Source organism: Colletotrichum higginsianum, chromosome 3 (genome assembly GCF_001672515.1).
Source record: "Colletotrichum higginsianum IMI 349063 chromosome 3, whole genome shotgun sequence".
Taxonomy (NCBI): domain Eukaryota; kingdom Fungi; phylum Ascomycota; class Sordariomycetes; order Glomerellales; family Glomerellaceae; genus Colletotrichum; species Colletotrichum higginsianum.
The window spans coordinates 65,450-86,343 of NC_030956.1; the positions used below are offsets into that span (position 1 = coordinate 65,450).

A 20,894-nucleotide genomic window follows, 5' to 3' on the forward strand; every position below is an offset into this window, starting at 1 on the left:
GCAACATGACTCGACTCAAATCCTCTAGGACTGGTGACAGCGAAACCTGCTCACCACTATGCCCACACCTGCGATATTGCTCTGGTGATTATGCACCCGGTCAGTGACGTTGGTTTGTGGACCTCGCCGTGTCCGAATCGAATCCGATATTTCATGGTAACGTGCTTATCTCAGAACCTCTGGATGGGTGGATGGTCGAGCAGTACGTTACGGATGCTCCCGTCTCGGACTTGTGAAAGTCTCGACTCTGCCCAAGGGGCTGCTCAGAGGAAAGACGCAACAAAGGTTCCCAGCAGCAACACTCAAACACCCAAGATTCCTGCAGGCTCCCGCAGAGATACCAGATTCAACACGGGGCGTGAGCAAAGACGTTTCCATAACCCGTGAGCGAACAATGACGGTTGTGACAACCCACCCCACGATCCTCCTCTTTGGGGGCTACACGGAGCCGTGGCTCGAGTCGATCGATCGCATCCACGAGCAGGCCGGCGCGTGTGCCTGGCTGCGACTCTTCCTGGACGATGTCGCGTCGGTCATCCGGGCGGAGACGCGATGCATGCACCCCAAGATCCGGAACAGCCTGGGCCCCAGCGGCATCTTCTCAAGCGTCCAAGAGGTCGCGGACCTGTACCGAGACCACGACGACGATGTCGGGTTTGTGCAGTGTATCATGTCATACATCGTCCGAGCCGTCATCCTGCTGAGGTGAGTACGATATGGGCTCATAACAGTCTGAGAGGCAGAACAAAAAAAAAACACTTTTTTGGATGACGTTACAAGTTGCTAATACAAATCCTGGAAATCAGATGGGTCCACGACTCGCCGGACGCCTTGAAGGTCAGTCCCAGGCCCGAAGGACTGGGCATCTCGGGAGGACTGATCAACGCCGCCGTCTTGGCCATATCCGATGACTTTGAGTCGCTCCGCCAGGCCAGCGTCATGACTGCCGGGTTCGTCTGCCGCCTGTGCGAAGTTGCCGGCCAAGTCTTGCGAGCGGTGGAAGAAGACAGCAGCAGCGGCGGCGATGACAAAAGCTCGTCTTCCCCGTCATGGGGATGTGCCGTCGTGGGCGTCACCCCCGAGAAGCTGGACGGCATCCTGCACCAGATCCAGGAGAGCAAGAACATCCCCGGGCTGAAGAGGGCGCGGGTGGGCATCCGAGGCGACCACTGGGGCACCGTCATCGGGCCTCCGTCGGTGCTCGATGTGTGCCTGGAACACGCCGCCATGGGGGATCTCGCCAAGCAGAGGCTTCCCATCTACTCGATGCAGCACAACTACGAGCTTTCACAGTCGCATCGCGAGTACATTGCCGGACGTTCGGCCCTCCACTCTAGGCCTGTCCACCCGGGATTTCGACTCTGGGGTCTGCAGGGCGACGAAGATGATGCCGATGTCCTTTTGAACCCGAACTATGCCGACTGGGGCCAGTTGCTCCTGAGCGTGGTGGACTACGCCTTCTCAAAACCGGTAGATCTGGTCAGGATGGTCAAGAGGCTGAACGCCCGTCTCGGCGCAGATGCTCATCCTCACCAAGGCCAAGCAGCTGCGGAACTCACACTCTTGGCCATGGGTCCGACTTGGTTCGCTGGCTCTCTCATCAGCAAGCTGAAAGCTACGGGGAGAAGGGTTTCGGTCGTCCAGCACACCGTGCTCGGGAATGTAGGTCATAGACATAATCCTCGACCAGCCGAAGCTGCAGAGAGCTACGAGGGACGTATTGCCGTGGTGGGCATGGCCGGACGGGCTCCCGAGTGCGATGACTTGGAGCAATACTGGCAGGTCATCGAAACTGGCCGCGATGTTGCGCGCGAGATCCCCCCAGGTCGGTTCGACGCCGACGACCTGTTCCAACCCCAACCCGGGCACGGGGAGAACTCGAGCTGCTCCAGGGCCACATGCGTGTCTACATGTAAGCTCGGCTGCTTCCTCGACAACCCGGGCCACTACGACGCGCGCTTCTTCCGCGTCTCGCCGCGCGAGGCCCTCCTCATGGACCCGGGCAGCCGGCTGTTCCAGATGGCGTGCCACGAGGCTCTCGAGTCGGCGGGCTATTCGTGCGGCACGACGCGTGCCGTCGACCCAAGCCGCATCTCTGTCCTTTTCGGCCAGAGCAACGTGGATGGGTACGAGACGGCCCATCACGAGAAGGGCTGCGACGCGTACACACTGCAGGCCCTCGCGCGGCCCTTCGCCGGCGGCCGCGTAGCCTTCCATTACGGCTGGGAGGGCGCGACCTACTCGGTCGATCAGGCCTGCTCGACCTCGCTGTCGCTGATCCACCTGGCCTGCCGAGACCTGCTGGCGGGCGACCACGACATGGTGGTCGCGGGAGCCGCCAACGTGCTGGCCTCGCCGCACGGGTGGTGTCTGCTGAGCAAGGCCGGCGTGCTGTCGGACACGGGCAACTGTCGGACGTTCCGCGACGACGCACAAGGGTACTGCCGCGGCGAGTTCGTCGGCGTCGTCGTGCTGAAGCGCCTGGCCGACGCCGTCGCCGACAACGACCGCGTCCTGGCCGTCATCCCCGGCTCGGCGCGCAACCAGGCCGGCAACTCGGCCTTCCTCGCCCAATCGGACGCCGGCGCCGAGGAGCGCGTGCTGCGCCAGGCGCTGCGGCGGGCGCGGCTCGGCCCGCGGGACATCGCGTATGCCGAGATGCACGGCACCGCGACGCCCGTCGGCGACCCATGCGAGATGACAGCCGTCGCCAACGTGCTGGGCCGCAGGCCACCGCACGCCGTTGGAGAAGACGTTACCATCGAGGACGCAGAGCCCTTGACGGTTGGATCTGTCAAGGCAAACATCGGCCACAGCGAGGCGTCCTCTGGAGTTGCCTCGGTGATCAAGGCCATCCTCATGTTCCAGAAACAGATCCTGCCACCCCAGGTTGGCATGCCACACGCCCTCAACAAGCAGTTCCCGCCGCTCGACGACAAGAAGATCCGGATCCTGAGCAAGGCTGCCCCGTTCCGCTCCGCAAGCGGGAAGCCAAGGCGTGTTCTGATCAACAACTTTGACGCGGCGGGCGGGAACACGGCCTTGGTGCTGGAAGACTTCCAGCTGGAGAACAAGAATAAGAACAGTAACAACCTCGAAGGTCCTGATGACGATCATTCCGCCCCAGATCCCGATCCGAGACCAGCACACGTTGTGGTGCTCTCGGCTCACACAGCTGCTTCGCACCAGGCCAACAAGTCTAGGCTGGCCAAGTGGCTCGCCACAAACCCAACCGTCCGTCTCGAAGACGTTGCCTACACAACAACAGCCCGCAGGGTGCACCAACCCTCTTTCCGGTTTGCTTGCGCCGCCTCTTCGAGCGACGAGCTCGTCCAGGCGCTTGAGTCCGACTCCAAGAAGCCCACGACGACCAAGAAATCGCCCGTCATCTTCGTCTTCACCGGCCAGGGCTCGCACTACGCCGGCATGGGCGGCGAGCTGTACCGCACCAGCCCCATTTTCCGTGACACAGTGGACCTGTGCCAGCAGATTTGCCACGGGTTTGGATTCCCGTCCTTCCTTGGGATCATAACCGGGTCCCGGTCCGGGTCCGGGTCCGATTCCGAAGGTGGGGCCGCAAGTGGGGCATGGAACACGGCGCAGACACAGCTGGCCGTGCTGTCGCTGGAGATCGGCCTCGCCACCTTCTGGCAGCGGCTGGGTGTCAAGCCGGCCCTGGTGATGGGCCACTCGCTGGGCGAGTACGCCGCTCTGCACGTGGCCGGCGTGCTCTCGCTCGCCGACGCGCTCTACCTCGTCGGCTCCCGCGCCGAGCTGGCCATGCAGAAATGCAACCGGCGGACCCCCGAGGGCGCTTGCGCTATGCTCGCCGTTGCGGCGCCGGCGGCTGCCGTGCGCGACGTGCTGAGGACGCTAGGCCTGGGCCCCGACGACGGACAGTGCTCGGTCGCGTGCATCAACAGCCCCGGCGCGTCGGTCGTGAGTGGAACCGTCGTCGCCGTGGCACGGCTGCAGGCGGCGCTCATGAAGCAGAAGACGCGCTCCAAGGTTCTTCCGCTGCCTTTCGGCTTCCATTCCTTCCAGGTTGACGCCATTCTGGATGAATTTGTGGCGCTCGCTTCCGGTCCGGGTATCACGTACTCCTGGCCGCCCCGGGTACCCGTGGCCTCGACGGTGCTGGCCTCCGTCGTTGAAGACGACGCCGACTTCAAGTTTGGCCCCGAATACCTCGCCAAGCAGGCGCGGAACCCCGTCGACTTTGTCGGCGCGCTCCATGCCGTCCGGGCCAGGTTCCAAGACAGCAACCCGCCGGTCTGGCTCGAGATCGGCCCGAGCCAGGTGTGCGGCGCGTTCGTGCAGGAGACGCTCTCGCCGCCGGCCGGTCATGTCTTGTCGACGCTCGCGGGTGTCAACACGAGTGCGTGGGCGGCCATCTCCGAGTGTCTGGCCGCCCTATACATCCACGGCTGCGACCCAGACTGGATGCTGCTGCACGCCCCCTTTGAAAGAATCCTGCGGCTTCTCACATTGCCTTCTTATGCCTGGGATACGAAGGACTTTTGGATTCCCTACCGAGAGAGAAAGCTGCTGCCGGGCGGGTCTGCCGGTGATGATGGTGCTGGCACGGGCAGCACCCCGGGGCATCTGGGACGCCACCAGCCCATCATATCCACGTGCGCGCAGTACATCGTGGACAAGACGAAAGAAAAGGACGGTAAGACCCGTGTCACCGTGGGGGCTTCCGTCACACTGCCAGGCTTCCTCGCCATGATCGAAGGCCACCGCATGCAGGGCGTCGGTCTCTGCCCCGGTTCGGTCTTTTCCGAGGCCGCCTTCGTTGCAGCCAAGTGCGCGCTGGAACACTGCAGCGGCCGCAAGATGGACGACAGTCTGAAACGCTTCAGTCTCCGGAGTGCCCATCTGCGACGTCCGCTCACGGCCAGCCTTGCCGGTCCGGAGGGCGAGCTTCACGTCACGGCCGTCGTCGAGTCTGAGAGCCTTGTTCAGGTCTCGTTCAAGGCGCTTTCTCGGTCATCTTCGTCGTCGTCGACATCATCATCATCATCATCAGCAGCAGCAGCAGCAGCAGCAGCCCCCCGCTCGTTCGACCTGGGCTGCTGCGTTGTCGTGGTCGGCAACGCCAACTTGTCAGACTCGGACTCGGACTCGGACTCGTTCTACATCCGGGCGAGGATGCTCGAGGTGCGGCGGTCATGCAGCAGCAGGCTGCCGGCGAGCATCTTCTACGCCCTATTCTCCCGCGCCGTCCAGTATGCGTCTGACAACTACCGATGCGTCCGAGAGGTGTTCGTCTCGGACGACTTCGCCGAGGCGGTCGCTGAAGTGGTGCCGGTCCGCGATCCCGCCGGCGTGCGGTTCGTGGCGGGCTCCCCTTACTGTGGCGAGGCCCTGGCGCATCTCGCTGGCTTCCTGGTCAACTGTCACCCGAGCCGTTACTTCTCTGAGTCCGCGCAGACGCCGACGACGACGACGACGACGACGGGCACGAGCTTCATCATGGACAGCCTGGAGAGGTTCGAGCAGACGGCCGACATCGAGCCGGGACGATCCTACTTCACATATGCGCGCGTCGCCGAGAGGAAGGCCGACTCGGCGGTCTGCGAGGTTGTCGTCTTTGACGACGCCGACAGGCTAGTCATGCGGACCCGTCGAATGAGGTTTCACGAGGTGCCGAACTCGGTTCTGCAGAATCTGCTTCCCGGCGGCGGCGGCGGCGGCGGCGGCAGCAGACAGGACCAGTCGTCTTTGAACAGTGGCGGAGGCAAGCTGAAAGTGCAGACTTCTCCCGCGCGGGCTTCTCCACGGGCAGCGGCATCCGACGAGGCGGCAACGGAGACCAAGACGGAGCTGGGGATTGAGACAAGAGCCAAGCAGCCACCGGCGGTGTTCTCGGTGGAGAATCAAGATGCTCTCGAGAGTGACGACTGTCAACAACAGCCCCCTGGCCAGGTCAAGTCCGGCCTGCTTCCGGTTATCCTCGAGAGCATTGCCGAAGAGACAGGCTTGGACACGGCCGAGCTGACAGACGACGATGCGGCGCTGGCGGACCTCGGGGTGGACTCCATCATGGCCGTCGAGTTTTGTGCGCGTGTCAAGGAGAAATCGGGCTATTCGCTGTCTCCGTTGTTCATGCTGGAGCATCCGACCATAGGCCACCTTGTCCGCTCCTTTGGTGCGCCCCAGCAGCCGGAGCAACCGGAGGGTCGGCCAAAGCTGGAGCAAGAGCAAGACATCACGGTATCACCGTCCGCCGATAACATTGGCGCCTCTATGACCTTTGAAGACACATCTGTGGCCGAGCGGACGCCAGAGTCGTCGTCGTCGTCGTCGTCGTCAGTAGTCGATGACGCGGCCGCTAATGACGAGCCTCCTCCCAAGGCCCGGATCACGCTCCTCCAAGGCCGTCCACAGGCCGGCAAGGGGCGGCTGTACATGTCCTGCGACGGCAGCGGCACCATCGCCACCTACATCCACCTGCTCCGGCGCCAGTTCCCCCTGCCCGTCTACGGGATCGACTCGCCCTTCCTGCGCTGCCCATCCCGGCTGACGACCCAGGTCGGCATCCCCGGCATCGCCAGGCTCATGGTGGAGGCTCTCGTTGAGTCCCACCCCAATGCCGGTCTTACCGAGGCCGAAGAAGACTCCATCGTCCTCGGCGGCTTCTCCGGCGGGTCCCTGATCTCCTACGAAATATGCCGCCAGCTGTGCGCTCAGGGGAGGCGCGTGGCCGGCCTCGTCGTGCTAGACATGCGCTGTCCTCTTTCACCATCACCGCCCTCGTCGTCACCAACAACAATAACAACAGCAGCATCAACAGCAGCGGGCGCGGGCGCGGGGCCAGCAACCTCGTCGGACGAGGCGACTTGGCCCATCTTCTTCACCACTTCGGCCGACACCATCATCGGCCACAACCCAGTGTCCGTGACGCACCTGCGCGGCATGTTCGCGTGCGTCCTCGATTACCAACCGCCACGCCTGGCGGCGGCCGGGCCCGCCCTTCTCATCCCCGCCGCCGTCGTCTGGTGCACCCGGGGCATGGTGGGCCGGCTGCGGCGGCGGCGGCCCGACCTCGTTGCCAAGCTCGTCGACATGGGCTACCCCGCAGAGTCGTATCCGGGGTACATGGAGGATCCCCGGCTTGGCGCCATGGCCTGGAGCCTGCCTGACAAGAGCACCGAGACGGACCTGGGCCCCTGCGGCTGGGAGAAGTACGTGGGCGCCGGGGAGGACGGCGAGGTAGGCAAGAATCTGCTGTGCCTGGCGGTCGACGGAGACCACCACGACGCTATTCAACCTGTGGTGGCGCCTCGGTTTGCCGAGTGTCTCGACCAGGGTCTGAGATTTGTGCTGGGGAGGAAGAGTTAAATTGATTGTAATGGTTTTTGGTTTTTGTGATTATACCTATATAATTAGAGGCTGCTTAGGTAATGGTGCGGTTCTTATTCCTACTCCTTGCAAAGTTATCATTCACTTTCTCTAGATAGTTGAGATTTTGTGACTTATCACGGCTTCTGGAATTGTCGAGGAATTATGGTCTTTAAGTTAGGTTTGGGACAGGATCTCGGCTGATGAGATCAAAACAAGGCCAGGAGTGAACATATTAGCTATGAGGCTCATTCATGGCTTACTGCATCTACAAAAGCATTCTCCACCAAGCTTGCAGTTCTCCATCCCCAATCTTGCTCAACACCGTCAAACCGAGCCTCCACGCACCCCAGGCGCAAGTCAACACACCGCCGAGGAGGATGCCATACGCCACCGACCCGGCCCTGATCACGAGCCGGCCGGCCATCTTGACATCCTCGGGCTTGTTGTTGTGCGGGAACGGCTGCGCAGGCACCGGCAGCTTGAGCATCTCGCACAGCGGGCCCCAGCCGTCGCGGACCCGGTAGAACAAGAGCCGCTCCGGCGGCACGACCCGGCGCAGAAACGCCTCGTGCGTCTCGAGCACCTCGGGGCCCTGAAAGCCCTTGACCCCCAGGCGAGAGACGCACGTCTTCTCGACGAGCGGGCCCCATCTTTTGTCCGAAACTGGTCAGCAAGATCCCGATTCCCACACCCGAGGTAGGTAGCAGACCGAGAAGCTGGGCTTCACAAGTGGCCTTACAACTATTATTACTACTGGAGAGGGAAGCACGTACTTGACGAACGAATTCAGCACGGGCAGCGGCCAGGCGAAGAAGGGTAGCCACGGCCAGTCGACGAGGCTCGATACCGTCTGCGCGCTCTTCCACCAGGACTCGGTGTCTCGGGTCGTTGCGATGACTGTTGAATTGCAAAATAGTGTAGATCTTTAGTCTTCTGAATGGTCCCATTCCGGCTTTACCGCTGATGTGAAGCGGAAAAAAACACTGCCGCAGATCAAAGAAAACTTGAACTCACCGACGGCGTCTGGGTAAAGCTCGAGCAGCTCTGGCACGAGCCAGATGCAAGGGGCGTCGACAGTCTTTTTTCAAAGAAAAAAGAACAACAGAGTCAGCGAGAAAACATCTTCAGAAAGGTCGATGTGCCTCGAGGAAAGAGAGTTACCGCGGAATATCCCTCCATCAGCTCGGCCAGCAGCCACTCCAGCCGCTTTTTCTCGGGAAGCGTTTTATCCTTCTTGATCGCCAGCCGCATGACCTCGAGCCACCGCTTCCTCACCTCGGCGGACCCGACGAGCCCCTCGGCGCCGCCGTCGTGGACGGGCCCGATGAGCGTCGCCAGGGCTTGTGCAAAGGTCTTTGTGCCGGTTCGGGACCTGCAGTATCACCACGTTCACGGTTTCAGCTTTTGAATCATTGATTTTCGCCACGGGCTCTCGGGTTGATGATGATGATGATGATGATGATAAACACCTACATGCCAGCACCGATGACGCGGAACTTGGTGCCCGGCCGCGGGTGCGAGTGTCCTTGGCCCATTTGGTCCCAAGGCCCGCAAACTCAAGCAGGATTCCCGAAATACGAGTACAATGGTTGCCGTGAGCTTTCACCAAAGCACAAGATTACACACAGATACGGCCTTGGTCAATATCGACTTGTTTGTGCTTATCTCTCTCTCGGCCGTCTCAAGGAGCGAGGCACAAGGCGCATGTATTTAAGGCAAAACAATGTTACATGGCAAGTTCTACAATGACACCCGGGGGTCTTTCTCCGAAGCTACAGGTTTGCTCGCTTTAATATGCAGCGGACTTGACTTATACCACTAGCTACATGACTCGGAGAGGTCTCATTTGCGCTCAAATGTAACTTGAAACTCTATTGCCTACCGACTTTGTGTCTATGTTATGTACCCACTACAAACTAATACGGAGATGCCGGTCAGTGGACTGATGTAGATCTGTGGAGCGAGGATCGACTGCTCCGATATAAGAGTACAAGAGCGGTAAAGCAATTTACGCTGGCTGAGACTCGGTTGTCCTGAAATCACACTGCCCATCACGAACGCAACGCGAACTCCAGCATTCCTCACCGTCCCAAATTGCTCTTCTGCTGCCCCCTTGGAACTGAGTGGCTGCTGCGACCCAGACTTCAGAATGGCTTCCGCCGCGACCCTTCCTGCGGACAAGGCAGGTGCCGCAACTTCAAGTGGCAACATAGTCTCAGAAATGGAGTCGGCCTTCAGGTCGAGTGTGGAAACTGGCCAGATTCCCGGTGCCGTCGTGATGGCCAAAGACTTGACCGGTACGCTCTCCATGCTCCTATCTAATACTTAACGGACCAAACCACGCACCTTGGCAAAAAACGGCCGTGACCATGGCAATGCTCAGCTGACTGACCGTGTCTCGCTCGAAAATAAAGGGAAAATCGACCATGTGCGCTGTTATGGAGCCAGATCCGTCCGGCCGAACGAGGACGGGACGCTGCCCCCGATGGAAGCAGACACCATCATGAGGATGGGCCAGGCGAGCGTTCTCGTCGGGACGGTGATGGCGCTGCAGTGCGTGGACCGTGGCCTGGTTGACTTGGACGAGGACGTCGGGCGGTTTCTTCCCGAACTGGCCAGCATGAAGGTCTTGGCCGGCTTTGATGCCGAGGGAAACCCCATCATGAGGGAGCGGAAGGGAATCATCACTCTCAGGTTGGTCCATCCATATCACCATCACCATTACCATTCCGCCGCACATGCGGGCCTGCCATCACTCGTCACCCGTTAACAACTTGCAAAATAAAGGCACATGCTCACCGACACCTCGGGGATCTCGCACGTCCCTATCAGCCCCCTCCTGCAGCAATACTGCGCCAAGGGGTACTCGACGTATCCCCTGCCTGTGGGCTGCGAGACCGACATCCCCGACCCGCTGGCCGCGCCTCCCGTGGGCGACCCCGGAGCGGAGTGGATCCACGGCACCAACCTGGACTGGGCGGGCAAGCTGGTCGAGTCAGCAACCGGCCTGGATCTGGAGAGCTACATGCAGCAGAACGTCTGCGCGCCGCTGGGCATCACCGACATGACGTTCAAGCTCCAGCAACGCCCGGACCTGCTCGCGCGGCGGGCCGACCTGACGAAGCGCAGCCGGGAGGACGGCACGCTGCACTACGACGACAGCATCTTCCTCCGCAAGGACCCGGCCGAGTGCTACGCCGGCTCGGGCCTGTTCGCCAGCCCGGCCGCCTTCATGGCCGTCATGCACTCGCTGCTGCGCCGCGACGGCGTCCTCCTCAAGCCCGAGACGGTCGACCACATGTTCCGGCCCGCGCTGGACGAGACGCTGGAGCGCGGCATGAACGAGCACTTCAACAAGGTCATCCGCTGGATCAACTACGGCTATCCTCTGCCGCAGTGGCCCAGCCTGCGCCGCAACTTCGGGTTCGGGGCCATTGTGCTCATGCAAGACCTGGACGGGGACCGGTGGCGGCGCAAGGGGTCCATGTCAATCAACTGCGGCTGGAATATCGGCCTGGTAAGTGCTGCTCTTGTCTTCTCCTCTTCTTTTCTTCTCCTTTTCTTTTCTTCTCGTCTCGTCTCGTCTTGTCCCTAGAAAGAACTTGGGAGGCTGATGTCGTCTCTTCTCTCTCTAGCAAATCGACCCTGCGGCGGGACTCTGCACCATCGTGGCTTTTCAGACTTCGCCATACAGCACCCCCATTGAGGAGGGTCTGGTCCACAAGTTTGAGAAGGCCATGTATTCGTTGCTGTAACTCTATGTGTCTGATGCTGGTGCTGATGGAAGGGGAATGACTGGCAATACTTGTAAACCCTACAGATGCTGAGCTCCATGTCTGATTGACGACTGCCCTTACTCGAGTAAGAGTAAGATTAGTTACTCACTTGTTAACTCACTCTTTCTTGGGAATCTCTTGAGACAGATAGTCTCGTAGTAATTAGATCATCCATCTCCCCAAGCTAAAGCGTGCATTGTCCCATTCCCTTCCAGTTGCAGGAAGAGGCTGCTGTCCTAAGCTACGTAAAGTGGCAGAGGCTACGACATGATTTCCACTTGTTACCTATAGCTCTTTCTTCTGGTGCTTTTTAACAAATTCCATAACAGCTTGCTCAACCGCTTCAAGATGGGAATAACTCAGTGCGTGTAAACCTTCGTTCACGACCAGCAGACGAGCATCCGGTGAGTTTCGAAACAAGGCAATTTCCTGCTCCGCATTCGCCACCGAGTTCACGACGTCGTCGGTTCCCTGCGTCCTGTGTTAACCTTTCTTTGCCATTGCCACGGGGGTTTGATTTGTTCTCTTACATGCATCCAAAGCACCGGACATCTGACATACTCAAGCCTCCCATGTAGGCCGTCACGGTCACGTAGATTTATTGCCGCCATCCGTATCTTCTTTCTGCCCTCATCCCCTCGGTAGGCTTCCTTGATCGTCTTCTTCCAGAAGTCGCGTATCTCTTCGGGACAGGTGGCTCCGAAGTCAACATCGACGACGAAGTTACAATACGCATCGTCCAGCTCAAATTGCGGCGTGGGCAATGAGCTGGTCCATGTGTCAATCAGGCTTTCAAATCCGGTGAGTGCATTCCAGCAGCCCAGGTCATGTGCCCGTTGTGACTCGCAGTCCATCAGGGCTCCTATGGGGATGACACCTTCAATCTACCGACTCATCAGCGTTCATGTTGGGGCCGGACCGCATAAGACAGACGAGATCGTCACTTACTCTCTCCGGCGCCACCAAGTACATACGGACAGAAATGGCCCCTCCATGGCTGGTGCCAAGGACGAATGCCTGCTTGATGCCTAGAGCGTCCATCACTTGTATGTTCATTATGGCCGTATCCCAGTAGGTGAAAGTCTCGTTCTTGATTTCTGTTCCGCCGTGACCGATGACGTCAATGCCGATCAGATTCATTTGATCGGTAAGACTTTGACTTGTGAAATGGTCTTGGAAGACGTGGGAGGACATGCTGAAGCCATGGATGAGAATGAGCGTTGACTTGGACTTGTCGTATGGTTTCGGCATGTAGTATGCAGCTTTAATGCCACCTAAATGGGGCACATCAAGTGTAGCCATTTGCGCCATTGTGAAGGCGTCGGGTGTTGCTGTCGTCGACGAAGGTCCGGATGGGCGATCTTTCATCGAATCAGCAGGGCTTTATATATCTGGCCCAAACAACGATTTGACGGTCTGTCACGCACGGGCAGTGAGTGGTTCAGCTTGGCAAGCCCATGAAAGGGGTGACGGCACCCGGAATTTAGATGGTGGACATCATCTACAATAACCTTTTGCTGGAGCTAAGCGGAGTTACCGACTGATAGTTGGGGTTGTTTCACATGACTCGAGTGCACAACCACCTTTAAACACTTGACTTGTATCTGAAGCTACTCGTCTGGTGCGTGCCGGAGGGGATAAGTAATCATATTCAAGCGTATGACGGCATCCTGTACAGACCGCAGGACAATGTGCCTGTCCTAAAAGGGTACCTAGGGTCCGTCCACCTTCAATCTTTTATCAATGGCCCCCGTTTGACAACGGACTTACGCTGCTATTACGACCACTAGAAGTTCGAGAGTGGTTGTGCTGAAGTCGAATGACTGACTGACGTGCCTAGTCAACAGATATCTAATTGATTCTACCTCCTCTGTTGAGCTCCGCAACACATACACCCCCTCTGTCCTGTCCAAGGCTTGCTTCTCAACTGCCGCGCACAACTACCAACCCCGCCAATGTGATAGATTACATTGTGAGGACTGCCCTGAAGCGAACCTTGCCGGAGAGCATGTGTGCCATAGCCTCAGGGGCTCTCTCCATGGGGAATTTCTCGATCAGAGCCCGCACCCCGTGGATCCCAGCGAACTCTATGGCGTCTTCCGAATCGACAACATGACCGCTCGCCCAGCCATGCACTGAAGCTCCCGCCATAATCAGGTCTACACTGTTAAACTCAATGTTCCCCACAGCCGGGAGGATCAGCAGCTTTCCACCTGGAGCGAGTGCAGCCGTCAGCGGCCCGATTGCCTTGGGATTGGGTGCGGTCGCCACGATAAGCCCAGCTCCGCCCATGGACTTCAGCTTCTCCACGGGATTCTCGACAGCAGTGTTGATGAAAGCGTGCGAACCGAGCTCTTGAGCGAAGCGTTCCTTCGAGGAGCCAGAGCTCAAAACCACAGTCTTATAACCCATCTTGCTAGCGTACTGGACAGCCAGGTGACCAAGGCCGCCAATCCCCTGTACAGCAACAACGGCGCCATGCTCTATCTTCATCTTCCGGATGCCGTTGAAGACAGTCACTCCCGCGCATAGGAGGGGGGCTACTTGAGCCGGATCAAGGTCTAACGGAACACGGACCGCGGCTTCGTCGCGCAGCAAAATGTACTCAGCGTATCCGCCGTCCTGAGAGAGTCCGTTAATGGTCTGGCTCTCACAGTACTGGAACAGACCGCGTTGGCAAGAGCGACAAGTACCATCGTGACCTACAGACGTTAATGCAATTCATAGCCAAATGCTTCACAGGCAATCCGTCTTACCTCCATGCCACGGTCCACCGACGCGTTCACCTCCCTTGAAACGAGTGACACCCTGCCCGACCGCGACGACATCGCCAACGACTTCATGTCCAGGAACACGCTCGTGGACGGGGCCATATTCGCCATTGGCCATGCTGGCATCGGAGTGACAGACTCCGCATGCCAAAACTTTAACCAGTATCTGGCCAGTACCAGGTTGTCTGAGAGGCAGATCCTTCAGGACGATAGGCTCACCAGCCTTCACAACCTGCCAAGCTTTATAGGTCGAGGGAAGAGACATGCTGAGTTCCGATGATGGATGGTTGATGACTGTAGGTGTATGAAGGGATGTGTCAAGAATTGGGAGGCTTATGTTGGGGGTAACAAAGCTGGAAATGCTACCTGAGATACTGAATGTCCGACCGTTTCCTTTTTGTAGTTTTCGTTCTGGGCATGTTGCTGGAAATCTTCATATCGTGGAGGTATTGGCGAGCCAGTCGAGGTTTGTAATCACATTGTACATCCGAGGCGAGGCAGCACACGTCCGGAGATGTTTAGAAACTCTGAATCGCACACATGTCTCCCAGAGGTTGGCTGGTAAGTCTTTTGTCAGCCCATACTATTCACACGCAAGTTGAGAACAATGTGAGGTTGCAGGAGTTGCCGGATGCCCATCAAAGCCCCCTAGCCGCACTTGTATCAACACAGCCTTCACCCTCAGCGGCCATTTACGCCGTCGACGCTGCTTAGTTTCTCGTATAGTACGGTATCTCCGAGAAACAACGGGTCCTGTGATAGCCCAAGGGGCTTGGCCGCAGGCAGATCCTTGAGCAAAGGAATGAGAGAGTGGAAGGTGAGATGTCTAGGTGCTCGTCACCACATCTGTGTGTTTGTCGGGTCTCAGGTTCGGATGCTGAGTGTTCGCAGGTCGGGTTAACAATCCGTAAACTTGCACCCCTCCGAAGAATCTTCGGACCGGACGAGACGATGATAATAAACCCGAATCCACTAGAATTGCAGGACTTGCGGAGATATCGCCCCCCCTCCCCCCAGTAGTATTAACCGCTCTCTGGAAAGTTTCCAGCGCGAGTGTACATCCGTACATCAGCTAGAAGACAGCAGCTGCTGGTCTAGCTGTGAAAAATCAAGGATGATTTCGCCGGTGAGTCAGCCCGTTGGTTGTGGCCCGTAAAGGGCAAGCATTTACATCAGCTAGCGTGCTACATGAGGTAAGTTTGTCCCTGGTCTGTTTCTTACAAACGACGAGCTGTTTATTCAGCCTGTGGAGTGATGGATCATCCTCGCCAGACCTGGGAATCCACTGCTTCGCCAGCTGAAGCGCAGAGACCCGGTTTAACAATGCAGGATGCTACTGGGTGGCCTTCAAGTCTGCTATCAGTCTGTTCAATCTCGTCGTCATGGTTTGAAATTTCTACAGGAGAGGCTTCTTGCAGCTTGTCACTATTGGTCAACTGGTCAAATTGGTGTTTGTAGCAGAACAGACAGTTCGCACTTGGTCTGTTTATTCTCTACTTTGCCTCCTTTCCACCAACTATACAAAGCACCTTAGAATCTTCAGGTTCATCCTATGCTGCGCTGTGCCGTCGTTCAAGATGTAGAACGCGGTGTCACGCCATCACATGCTGGCCGCGCGGTGGTTGAACATGGCGGCACGTCTACCATGGCCAGCTGCCGTTGATCCCTCTCAAGGGCTGAAGCCGGGCGTCAAGACCCAGTTTTGATCAAGCCCGAACCCATCCCGGAGGTTGCGGAGTTACCAACCTATTGTATTAAGGTCCGGCTGACAGTTGCCCAAGGCGCTTGTGGTGGGGTTTTGGTAAGTCTTGGCAGGGTGTAGTAGACTTGGGAGGGTTTCTGATAGGCCGAGGAGAATGAGTTTCAAGCTCTTGAAGCACAGAACCTAGTAGATCCACAGGCACAGGATGATCAAGCCAGCAGATTTAAGAACCTTAAGCTTACTGGATTTTTTGATTAGTCTTCTATAAAGTGTTGGGTTTGCCTGTGGTATATGACCTGCCGAGGCCCGAATAAATGGATCCACTCATGGTTTCCAAAGAGGGTACGCGTTGTCAGTCTCTGGCTTTGCCGCGCTGGGAAATGTTGTTGAGCCGTGATGGATGTTGCAGTCCGAGATCATGCTGTCCGGTCTGTTTCCCAACAATCATTTGCTCAATGTGATGTGTTTCTTGCTGGTATTCCAACATTTTCTGTCCAGGTTCTCACGCACCAAAATCGATTAGAAGGTTTCCAATCATGAACAGCCTATTCATGTTCTTGCTGACTGCCAGCAATTCGTTGGCTGAGTATCTCGGATCCAGCACTTCCGCCAGCTTGGTCACAATCGAACCTACAACCTCACCGACTCCTTGCCTGTTTTGAGACCCCCCAGAAGAAACGAACATCCTCCGTCTTCTTATCCGCTCTGAAGCTACATCGAAGCAGTCCATTCTTCAGCATGGCATCAAGGACTGCATATAGCTCCGCGCCAGAGAAGTGGGATGATGGAACGACTGATTACGTCCCCACCCGTTCCAAGAAGAAAGCCGACCACAAAAAACCTCACATCAGCACGCAGCCCATCACTTGGAGAAACTGGTATCAGCATGTGAACTGGCTGAACGCCCTGTTGGTTCTTATCGTCCCCATGATCGCACTGGTTTACTCCTACTGGGTACCTCTTCAATGGCAGACAGCCGTCTTTGCCGTCGTCTACTACTTTGCGACAGGTCTTGGCATCACTGCAGGTGAGTTCAGGGGGCTGTTGACTGGGTATCTGAGAATCGTTGTTGGCTTTCAGGAAAAGATTTGCTGACTTTCATTTTTCCACTACCTAGGCTACCATCGTCTCTGGTCCCACTCCTCTTTCAGAGCTAGCCTGCCTCTCAAGATCTACCTCGCCGCGATGGGCGCCGGTGCTGTTGAGGGCTCTATACGCTGGTGGTCTCGCCAGCACCGGGCCCATCACCGCTATACCGACACTGTCAAAGATCCCTACTCTGTCCAGAAGGGCCTGCTTTATAGCCATCTTGGCTGGATGGTCATGAAGCAAGACCCCAAGCGTGCTGGTCGTACCGATATTAGCGACTTGAACGAGGACTCTGTTGTCATGTGGCAGCATAACCACTACCTGAAGTGCCTCGTCTTCATGGCTGTTCTCCTTCCGACAATAGTCTGTGGTGTCGGCTGGGGAGATTGGACAGGTGGCTTCATTTACGGCGGTATCCTGCGGTATTTCTTCGTCCAGCAGGCCACTTTCTCGATCAACTCGGTTGCACATTGGCTCGGTGACCAGCCCTTTGACAACCACAACTCGCCCCGCGATCACGCCCTCACCGCTCTCATCACCCTTGGCGAAGGTTACCACAACTTCCACCACGAATTTCCTTCCGACTACCGGAACGCCATCCAATGGTACCAGTACGACCCAAGCAAATGGATCATCTGGTTATGGAAGCAAGTTGGGCTCGCGTCTGATTTGAAAGAGTTCCGCTCCAACGAGATCGAGATAGGCCGGGTCCAACAAATACAGAAGAAGCTCGACCAGAGACGATCTAAGCTCGACTGGGGTATACCTCTGGACCAGCTCCCCGTTGTGGAATGGGAAGATTTTGTCAACTCAGCACACAATGAAGGCTAAGCTCTTGTCTCCGTCGCTGGTGTCATTCATGATGTTACCGGCTTCGTCGAGGATCACCCTGGCGGCAAAGCGCTGATTAGTTCAGCAGTCGGGAAAGACGCCACCGCCATCTTCAACGGCGGCATCTACAACCACTCGAATGCTGCCCATAACCTTCTCTCAACCATGCGCGTAGGTATCCTGCGCGGTGGCTGCGAAGTCGAAATCTGGAAGCGTGCTCGGGCTGGCGACAAGAGTGCATAGTACGTCGTCTCGGCCGGTTAGGGAAGCACAAGCAAAATAGTGCTCACTGTCAACGGCGGCTGTTTTTTTGAATTGGGTCAACTTGAACATTATGCTTAGATTCTGCTTATCTCCATGTCTCCAAGGCCTTGGTTGACGGATATGGTCTGAGAGAGGTCTCTCATGTCACCATAGACCCTCCGCGTTAGCAATCTTCATTCCACGCTTTCGTCAGGGCGGCGCTGCAGCCTGGCCAAACCCCAAGACTTTCCTTGGGCATTTGTTCTGTCCCGAGCAGGGTTAGGTGAGGTAGGATCTTGCCGCTTCAAGGTCTGGAATCCAACGGTCAGCAAGCGTGTATGGGCAAGCTAGGGTGAATCTGGGTAAAGAGCCCTGGGTGACGAGGCAGGGCTCCGAGGTTATCCGTAGCTGAGTAGAAGTATATCTGATTCTCTTTCCTGTTTCCTTATCTTTGCTCTCTATAATCACTTCATGCTAAGTCTGTTGGGGGGAGGTTACAACTAGATTTCTTTAACGCAGACCTTTTGTAATCCGTAACTATCCCTCCCTCCCCATCGTAACTGTAAACACGCCAACACCCTTGGGAGCATGTCTTTCGAGGCGACATGAGACAACTCAATCCCAAGGTACAGGTCTACGGGAACGGATCATACTCACCTAACCCCTCACACACACCATCCACCTCAACCCCATCGATCCTTTGCACCGCTTTGCCACCTGCTCCAAAACGAAGCAAACTCCCGCCGCCCGCCTCGCTGACAACCTGCGGCTCCCACCCGAACCTCTTGAGTGGCCCCTGGTACGGATCCTCCGCAAAGGCCATGATATGATCCTGCATCGCCCTGCTAACCTCGACCTGGAATTCCGTCGTGGGCGCCACGTGGTCCAACAACCCATACGTCCCAAACACCAAAGGCGTCTCGCTGTTATGGTACGCGCCCAACCAATCGTACACGTTCAGGTTGGGAAATTGGCCTGCGTATTGGAAGCGGTAGACGGGGGCTTCGGACGTGCTCAGCTGGTTACGACTGACGACGGCGTTGCGGATTCCGCACACGGATGCAACGTCCAGAGCCGTGACTGGCGGCTGCCACGGGCCTTCGGTCAGGTTTTCTTTTGGCCACGGGACCAACGAGGAGAACTCGTTCGCTGTGAAGGAGATGAGGGACGGGCGGCGCGCGAGCTGGCCTTCTGCGGCGCGGGCTTCGTAGTTGCGGAAGACGATGTGGTCGTCGGGGACCGGGCTGAAGGATAGAGTGGGCGTCTCGCCCTCGTCGCCGTACTGGCCGATGAAGTTCGAAATCTGAGCAAATGATACTCGGCGCATGCAGTCGAGCTCGGCTACGCCGCCGTCGTCGTCGTCCTTGCAGCCGTCGGCGCCGCAGGGAGACTCGCAGCCGACGTGTTGCGCTACGAAGCTGAAGTTGGAGTGCGTGGGATCCTCCCCGATACCCAAGGAGACGGTTCCCGACTCCAGATAGTAGGCTTGGGCGATCGGATCGTCGTGGTATGCATAGGCGTGGATGTCGGCGCTGATGGAGCCCGCGGAACGGCCCCAGTGCGTGATGCGGGTCGGGTCGCCGCCAAAGGCTGCGATGTTGTCGCGAACCCATTCGAGAGCCGCTCGCTGGTCGAGAATGCCGAGGTTCTGCTCGCCGTCTGCCAACCCACGCGCGTTGGGGAAGCCAAAGATGTTGACGCGGTAGTTGATGGTGACGATGATGGCTGACTGCGACCGCTCGACCCACGACGTTGGAATTTGCCAGGGAAGATCAATGCCCCCAATCACGAAACCGCCGCCTGTCATGAAGAAGAGGACCGGAAATCCTCCTTTCGGTGGCGGACTCGTAGGCCTCCAGACCGCCAGGTAAAGGCAGTCTTCGGACGTTGCCTCGCCTACCAGACCCGACGAGTCGCTCTGGCCGCCGTTGTAGATCAGGTTCCCTTTGGTCAAGGGCAGGTTCCACAGGGATTCAACAGCCGTCACGAACTGGGGACAAGAAGGCGGGTACTTGGTCGCATATTGATGCTCGTTCGAAGGCGGAAGCTTCTGAGGAGGCAGCCAGCGACGCGACCCAACAGGAGGTGCTGCGAACGGAATGGAGCGCCATTGCCGGGTATTAGGAAACGCTGGATCGACAAGCCCTGTAAAAGTGCCGGTCGAGGTTCGAACAGTAAGACTGCCCGAGTGCGAAGAATTGCTGGCTGCTGAGTGGACGTCTGTCGCCAAAGCGAGGAGCCACAGGATGGAAAGCTTCATCGTGATGTTTGCGCAGTTTTACTGGAGTCAAAGCACTGGGTGATGAGCGCCCTTGCAGTATAAATACATCATTATTTGCTTCCTTATCAATCAGCCCATCCATGGTTTGAGTCGCCCCAGGCTTGTCCCGGTGATCCGAACCTCTTTCTAGAAGGTGACAAGGCAGAACCATGCGGTCAGCAATCCTACGACGAAAGACCGACTTGGCGAGTGGCCTTTTACGATGATATTATCCCTGTCGTTCACGCTTCGCCGACATGCCTCCTTATGGACTCAGTACTACTCGAGAAGAATCGCAAGAAAAGGAAAACCTCCATTGTCCAAGGAAAACGAATACCTTAACGGACACTGGGGTTCTTGTTCAAGGAGTGTTGACAACCACTATTGGATGCTTGTTTTTGCACAGCAGTGCGTAAATGTATGTGTCTGTGGTCTACGACCCACTCTTTCGGAAATCCTTACCAAAGGAAAAAGATCTGTTTACAAGATGGCTGTATTGGCAAGTTGTTTCTCAATCTACAATTGGATGACGTGGGCTGAAATAGGGGAAATCTTCACCAAGTTGAACCTCTTTAGACTGTAGCGGGGGTGGTCGCAAATGCGGCCTCCGCTGCTGCTGTAAGCCATCCATCTATGAGACTATGAAGATGCTATGAAAATTCTAGCGACTAATCCTGTCTGTCTTCTTGTGATTCAATGACGACAAGGACGTAGCCCAGGAGCTTCACCAAGCCATGCCCTCACGGTCCCTAAATCAAGAGCTCCGGAGGTCTTATTTGATGTAGTTGGATCTCCTACACCCTTGCCCGTGGTCGAGGGTGCAGCGCTTATCCAACAAGCTGCCGAAACATATACTGAGGCAGAACGCAAGC

The 20,894-nt window shown here is 57.3% G+C and overlaps 7 protein-coding genes across 7 annotated transcripts; 3 read left to right on the forward strand and 4 right to left on the reverse strand.

The window, feature by feature from the left end:
• Window positions 1–394: 394 nt before the first annotated feature.
• On the forward strand, window positions 395–7,347 carry CH63R_03560 (Polyketide synthase; the record flags this gene model as incomplete). The annotated part of the gene is made up of 2 exons (XM_018298535.1): window positions 395–705; window positions 807–7,347. The coding sequence occupies 2 exons, from the start codon at window positions 395–397 to the stop codon at window positions 7,345–7,347; spliced, it is 6,852 nt and encodes a 2,283-aa protein (XP_018159781.1).
• A 248-nt stretch (window positions 7,348–7,595) lies between these two features.
• On the reverse strand, window positions 7,596–8,885 carry CH63R_03561 (Nad dependent epimerase dehydratase; the record flags this gene model as incomplete). The annotated part of the gene is made up of 4 exons (XM_018298536.1): window positions 7,596–8,066; window positions 8,124–8,333; window positions 8,512–8,722; window positions 8,824–8,885. 4 exons carry the CDS (start codon window positions 8,883–8,885, stop codon window positions 7,596–7,598), a joined length of 954 nt encoding a protein of 317 aa, XP_018159782.1.
• A 614-nt stretch (window positions 8,886–9,499) lies between these two features.
• CH63R_03562 (Beta-lactamase) lies at window positions 9,500–11,105 on the forward strand (the record flags this gene model as incomplete). The annotated part of the gene is made up of 4 exons (XM_018298537.1): window positions 9,500–9,647; window positions 9,765–10,044; window positions 10,138–10,867; window positions 10,986–11,105. The coding sequence occupies 4 exons, from the start codon at window positions 9,500–9,502 to the stop codon at window positions 11,103–11,105; spliced, it is 1,278 nt and encodes a 425-aa protein (XP_018159783.1).
• Window positions 11,106–11,411: 306 nt separating this feature from the next.
• CH63R_03563 (Alpha/beta hydrolase) lies at window positions 11,412–12,494 on the reverse strand (the record flags this gene model as incomplete). The annotated part of the gene is made up of 3 exons (XM_018298538.1): window positions 11,412–11,597; window positions 11,657–12,010; window positions 12,075–12,494. 3 exons carry the CDS (start codon window positions 12,492–12,494, stop codon window positions 11,412–11,414), a joined length of 960 nt encoding a protein of 319 aa, XP_018159784.1.
• Window positions 12,495–13,091: 597 nt separating this feature from the next.
• Window positions 13,092–14,162, reverse strand: CH63R_03564 (Alcohol dehydrogenase GroES-like domain-containing protein; the record flags this gene model as incomplete). Its single annotated transcript, XM_018298539.1, has 2 exons — window positions 13,092–13,828; window positions 13,883–14,162. The coding sequence occupies 2 exons, from the start codon at window positions 14,160–14,162 to the stop codon at window positions 13,092–13,094; spliced, it is 1,017 nt and encodes a 338-aa protein (XP_018159785.1).
• Window positions 14,163–16,337: 2,175 nt separating this feature from the next.
• Window positions 16,338–17,762, forward strand: CH63R_03565 (Acyl-CoA desaturase; the record flags this gene model as incomplete). Its single annotated transcript, XM_018298540.1, has 3 exons — window positions 16,338–16,626; window positions 16,717–17,448; window positions 17,521–17,762. The coding sequence occupies 3 exons, from the start codon at window positions 16,338–16,340 to the stop codon at window positions 17,760–17,762; spliced, it is 1,263 nt and encodes a 420-aa protein (XP_018159786.1).
• Window positions 17,763–18,396: 634 nt separating this feature from the next.
• On the reverse strand, window positions 18,397–20,022 carry CH63R_03566 (Chlorogenic acid esterase; the record flags this gene model as incomplete). The annotated part of the gene is made up of 1 exon (XM_018298541.1): window positions 18,397–20,022. One exon carries the CDS (start codon window positions 20,020–20,022, stop codon window positions 18,397–18,399), a length of 1,626 nt encoding a protein of 541 aa, XP_018159787.1.
• Between the last annotated feature and the right edge of the window lie 872 nt (window positions 20,023–20,894).